The sequence below is a fragment of the Diabrotica virgifera genome, chromosome 5 (assembly GCF_917563875.1).
Source record: "Diabrotica virgifera virgifera chromosome 5, PGI_DIABVI_V3a".
In the NCBI taxonomy this organism is placed as follows: Eukaryota; Metazoa; Arthropoda; class Insecta; order Coleoptera; family Chrysomelidae; genus Diabrotica; species Diabrotica virgifera.
Window position 1 is genome coordinate 151,789,572 of NC_065447.1, and position 6,000 is coordinate 151,795,571.

At 34.8% G+C, this 6,000-nt stretch overlaps 1 protein-coding gene across 1 annotated transcript in view; it reads right to left on the reverse strand.

Annotated features, from left to right (window-relative positions):
- The window catches only part of LOC126885173 (uncharacterized), a 380,912-nt gene extending 377,336 nt beyond the window's left edge, over positions 1-3,576 (reverse strand). Inside the window, exon 1 of the mRNA XM_050651599.1 lies at positions 2,435-3,576. Within this exon, the coding sequence (XP_050507556.1) occupies positions 2,830-3,264 (435 nt within the window). The 5' untranslated portion in view covers positions 3,265-3,576 and the 3' untranslated portion in view covers positions 2,435-2,829. The remainder of the gene's footprint in view (positions 1-2,434) is intronic.
- Positions 3,577-6,000: the final 2,424 nt, after the last annotated feature.

Consider the following 6,000-nt stretch of genomic DNA (forward strand, 5'->3'; position numbering starts at 1 on the left):
TTAAATTTTACATGTTATCATGTCATGAGGCTTATAGTTATATTCCAACACAAGATTATATCTATAACTCCATGCATCCCTTGCGTATACAACTATTATTAGTTCTCTCCAGCCCAAATCTCTCATAAGTTCTCTTTCCAACTCTACTTTTTCTGAACCATTTTATTCTGTATTCACGTAGTACCGAGCATCACCCCATGAAATGCAGAATATCTTCCACCTCCCTCCCATTACACAAATCACACATTTTCCTATTATCAGACGTATTAGGTCTATCATTGAGATATAGTACACCACATATCTTAATTATCCACCTTCCATATTATTAAAATACTGTTCACTCATATAACCCATGTCAACGGCGAGTCCAATTAAATCTCTAGAATGATTGCAGAAATTTGATTCAGTTGATCTCTCCAATGTTTTTCCTTTGTCCCAGCATGAACGGATCACTTGTTCCAGCTTATCCACCCAAGAATTCCTATCTTTCCACTCTGTGTTAAATTTCACTCTCCATCTCTGTACTAAGCTTTCTCAATCTCTTCTCCAATCACAGACTCACCTTATCATTTTCTAAAGAAGAAATTTTGGCAGACATTCTTGCTCATACCCTTTTAATGTTGCGTGTTTTAATGATGTTTCCTACCCATTCCAAAAGATGCGAGTTCATAACTTAATAGCTATTTAATATTTTCGTTTCCTAACTCCTTTTCCATCTTTGTTTCTTTTTAAACTTATTTCTCCTTACACTATGATATTAGGTTCTAGAATTGTTCTCATTATTTTCCATTTGTCTTTTTAAGTTTTCTTCTCGTTCATTTATCACCGTTGTTTCCATAGCATATTTGATAATGGGACGCATTAGTGTTTGGTTTATCTTTATATTTGTCTTTTTGCTTAGTTTCCTGTTTTAAGCATATTTCGGTTTCTTTCGAAGACTTTGTTTTCCTTTCTTGAATTCTTTTGATTCCAGTTGTTCTCATGGTTACTTCTATGTATGTAGCTAAATGTCGTTACATTTTCAAATGAAGTTGCTTGTCTACAGCTATCTCTCTTTGTTTTCTTTTCGTTTATTTGTAATCCATATTTCTTGGCTTTATCCTTCAGCCCGTTCATTGCCTTCGTCACAATAGTTTTTGTCTCTCCGATATCTACTAAATGATCTGCTTATGCAATTATATGAACGTTCTTTATATCTTTCTTGTTAAAATTTATTTTCCAATAATTGCTCAAATACCAGGTTAAATATTGCTCTCTAGAATACTCAAATATTCGGGAAATAGTCATAATTCTCTCTCTTTATGGTGTCGAAGGCACTTTTAAAGTCAATAAATATTACATTGACCTCTGTGTTCTATTTTCAAGATTTTTCTTTATTTATCATCGACCTTCCTACTCTAAATCAATTTTAGTGATCTCTTAGTATGTTTTCTCATTTGCTCTATTTGCTAATATTTTGTGTAGGTATACAACTTACAGCGAGATTGTCTATATTTTTCACCTAATTCTTTGTCTCTCCTTTTTTGTAGGCCTGTATAAGGATTCCAATGCTCCATTCTTTAGGTATTCTATTTTGTATCCATATTTGCTTTATTCGTTGGTATACGTGTTCATTTATTTTTTCCTCCATGTTTTACCAGGTCGAATATAATATTGTCTTTTCTTGGCGTTGTGTAATTTTTATCCTTTGTATTTCTTTCCTTTCATGTTATTTCTTCGCTGGTTGAATTTAATCTTTCTCTTCGTCCCATTTTTCTATTGAATATAAGTATTTCTTCCATATATCTTTTATCTATTCCTGTCCATATTTTGTTATCCTTTTGTTTTTCATTCCTCTCGCTCTACCCCTTGTGTGATATTTCCGGTTATTATTTTCTTTTTAGAACTTGTTTTAACTATTATCGATTCTTGACTTTTCTATTTCTTCTGCTTCCCTATCTATTCATCTGTTTCTCACTCTTTTGTGAATAACTTCTGTGTTCTGTTTCTGTGCTATTTTCTCATTTGTTTTATTAAACGCTTTTCTTTACTTCAATAGTTTGCGTCAAATCTTTAGACGTTAATTTGACTGCCTTTTCTTCAATGCAAATGAATGAAAATTTGCAGACATATGCATTCGCGGGAACAATACACAAATAGTCAATAATTTTTTTTGTGTTTATTAATTCTTTAAATAAAAAAAGACGATTTTAATGGAAAATGGAAATTGTCTTGTTTTTTACAATGTAGAAACTTGAAACTTTTACGGATTGTAAAAGTTTCTAAAAGGATTTTAAATCATCTTGGAGGAGATTACTAACTCAGTGAGCTTTATTAGTGGACTGTTTAGCATAGGGTGAATTTAAAATAGAATAAAAAAAATAACAGTAAAAAAACCAGACCTTAAAGTAAATTGTAATAAAAATATTTCCTACCTTGTCATTTCTCGTTGCACAAGCTGGAGCAGGCCTGCTATTTTTCGTACTGCTATTGCTGAGTAGTATAAAGTATAAATCACTCGCGAGGACTATATTGAGTTTCTATACACTTTTCGGAATGATTGTAAGTGACTGTGAACCAAGAGAGTTGGTTGGCGAATTGTCTTTTTAAAATGAGGCGAGTAGGCAGGTAATTACATACAAAAAACTTTAAGGTTTTTACTTGAAAATAATGATAAAAATTAATACATACTCACTGAATTAGGTATTGGCCTACTCGTATATACGGGGTGTCCCATAATATTGAAAAGAAAATGAATTAAAATATTCTTTACAAAAACAAGAAAATTAAAAATTGTTATTCCTACTTATGTGGACGAACCACAACCGCCCACCACAATACGCAGTATTGTTACGGCTCAAAAGGCAAAGGACATAATTTTACTATAGAGCGTTTATATATACCACTATTAGTTTTCACTGTGGCCACTCTAACTATACCATCAGATCCAGGATGAACCTCAATTATACGGCCCAAAGGCCATTGTAGCGGGGGAATATTATTTTGGCGGATTACCACTAAGGTACCTAGTTGGACGTTTGGAGACGGAGAATTCCATTTAGCCCTTTGATGAAGAGTTTGGAGGTACTCCTTAGACCACCGTTCCCAAATCTGTTGGTGCAACTTATTTAATAATTGCCAACGATTCAACCGATTGTGCGGAACATCGAGCAACGTTTCTTCGGGCGAAGCACTCAAAGGCTCCATGGTCAAAAAATGTCCTGGAGTTAACGCACTAAGATCGTTTGGGTCTGAACTTAACGGGCATATTGGCCTCGAATTCATGATGGCCTCAATTTGAGAAAAAATAGTATATAACTCTTCAAAAGTTAGTACTTGTTCTCCAATTGTGCGAATTAAATGACCCTTTACCGTCTTAATATTAGATTCCCATAAACCTCCAAAGTGTGGAGAAGAAGGGGGAATGAGATGCCATTGAATAGATTCATGAGAAGCAGCTTGTGATGCCAATCTGTTAAGTTCTGCTCTGGCTCCAACAAAGTTAGTGCCATTGTCACTATAAACATGTTGACATCGGCCTCTACGACTGACAAATCGCTTAAACGCAGCTAAAAACGCGTCAGTGGATAAATCAGATACGAGCTCTAAATGAAGAGCTTTTGTTGAGAAACAAATAAAAAGCGACAAATACGCTTTAAGAGTTTGAGACTTTCGAAGTTTGGAAGCTCTTATAGGAAAAGGGCCCGCAAAATCAACTCCAACATTACTGAAAGGTTTTAGTTGAGATATTCGAGCTAGCGGTAGATTTCCCATTAACGGAACTGGGGACAAAGGATTCACCTTAAAACATTTAACACATTTAGACAGTACTCTACGAATGGCTCGTTTGGAAGATATAATCCAAAAACGCTGAGAAATTAGGTATTGAACAGTTTGAAGCCCGGCGTGTAGATATTGCAGATGAGTAGATTCAATAATCATATCAGTTAATTTACAACTGTTAGGAAGTAATGCCGGAAATTTGCGATCATACGAAATGGGCGCATTAGCTAGGCGACTACCTACACGTAGAATTCCCTTTGCATCGATAAAAGGTGAAAGCTTTCTTAAATTTTTTGGAAGCAGCTGTTTATCTTGGATAAAATTTATTAAAGTATTAAAAAAGATCTGCTGTGTTCGTTTAACAAAAACCAGTAAGGAGTTATGTTGCTCCAATAAACTTAAACAACCTATTTCCAGATTACCATATCGGTTTTTGGTTACATAATGGAAAAAACGAATAATGTAACACAAACATCGAACACACCTATTTAAAGACGAATGACGATCCAATAAAATATCTAAAAAATTATTGGGAATTTCAGCAATCAATGCGACAGTCCGCACTTCCAAATTTACATTAGTAGACTCCTTTGAATTAAGTTCAAAGAACGTTAGCGGATCAGATTGTAAGAAGGTTGGCCCCGCCCACCATTTGGAACAGTTAATTAACTCAGAGGGTAAGCAACCCCTTGAACCAATGTCAGCAGGATTTTCTTCAGAAGGAACATAGTGCCAACATGAAGAAGTTACTCGTTCCTGCACATAAGCTACTCTATTGCTCACAAAAGTTTTCCACTGATGAGGGGAAGATTGTAACCAACGTAATGTAACAGCAGAATCAGAATAACAGTATATTTCCTTGATTTCTACTTTATCTTTAATAACAGAAGAAACAAAGGAGACTAGTCGAGCCACTAAAACCGCAGCAGACAATTCTAATCTGGGAATAGTAAGTCCCTTATTAATGGGTGCGACCTTAGATTTAGCTATAACAAAAGAAACAAAAGGTTGGCCTGAAGGTGATAAGCATCGAAAGTACAAGACAGCGCAGTAACCTTTCTCGCTAGCGTCACCAAAACAGTGAACTTCTAAGCGTAAAATATCGTCAATTAATAAACGACGAGGTAAATTTAATTTACTCAAATATGCTACATCATCAATGTATTTTTTCCACAAACGGATAATTTCTTTTGATGGAGCATCATCCCAACCAATCTTTTGAGTCCATATTCTTTGAATAAGGTGTTTAATTAGAAATGTTATTGGAGATAAAAATCCAAGAGGATCAAATATTTTTGCTAAATTGGACAAAAGATGACGTTTTGTACAAGAAGAGTCTAAAACTTGAACTTTAAAAGCAAATGTATCCGAAGAAGCGTCCCATTCCAACCCTAATACTTTAAGTGTTTTGGACGAAATATCATCATTAAATGTAAGAGGTTTTATTGCTAAATCTGATACAGCTAATCCTTTCAATAAATCGGGTACATTACTGGACCATTTTTTCAACTCAAAACCTCCTTTGGCAAGTAAGGCAATAAGTTCGTCTCTTAGTGCTAAGGCATTTTCGAAACTAGGACAGGAAGAAATGATATCATCAACGTAGGTTCCAGTTTTAAGTGCCTCGGCTGCTAGAGGAAACGAATCCCCGTCATCATTAGCCAACTGATGTAGACATCTAATAGCAAGATAAGGAGAACAAGAGAGACCATAAACAACTCTGTTGATACGAAGATCTCGAACAGGTTCAGAATTATTAGAACGCCAAAGTACTCTTTGATAATCTGTTTGAGTAGGATTAATTAAAATTTGCCTATACATTTTAGAAATATCGGCCGTAATTACATAACCATGCAATCGAAAATTAATCAAAATTGTACAGATGTCAGTCTGAAGCTTAGGACCAGTGAATAATTTGTCATTGAGTGAGGGTTGATTTGGAAGATGCCCGGAACCATTAAAAACGACCCTTAATTTACTTGTTAGACTTTCAGGTCTTAAAACACAATGATGCGATAAATAGTAAACATAAGGTGAATCGAAGTTATTCAATGGGACAGGTTCCATGTGACCGAGCTCAACAAATTCCTTCATAAAGGTGCGGTATTGGTCATAAAGTTCAGGAGATTTTTGAAGCCTTCTTTCTAATGAATAAAACCTACTAAGAGCAAGTGATCTAATATTAGGAAAGACAGGATTTTCTTCCTTAAAAGGTAGATCTACTACAAAGCGTCCTGA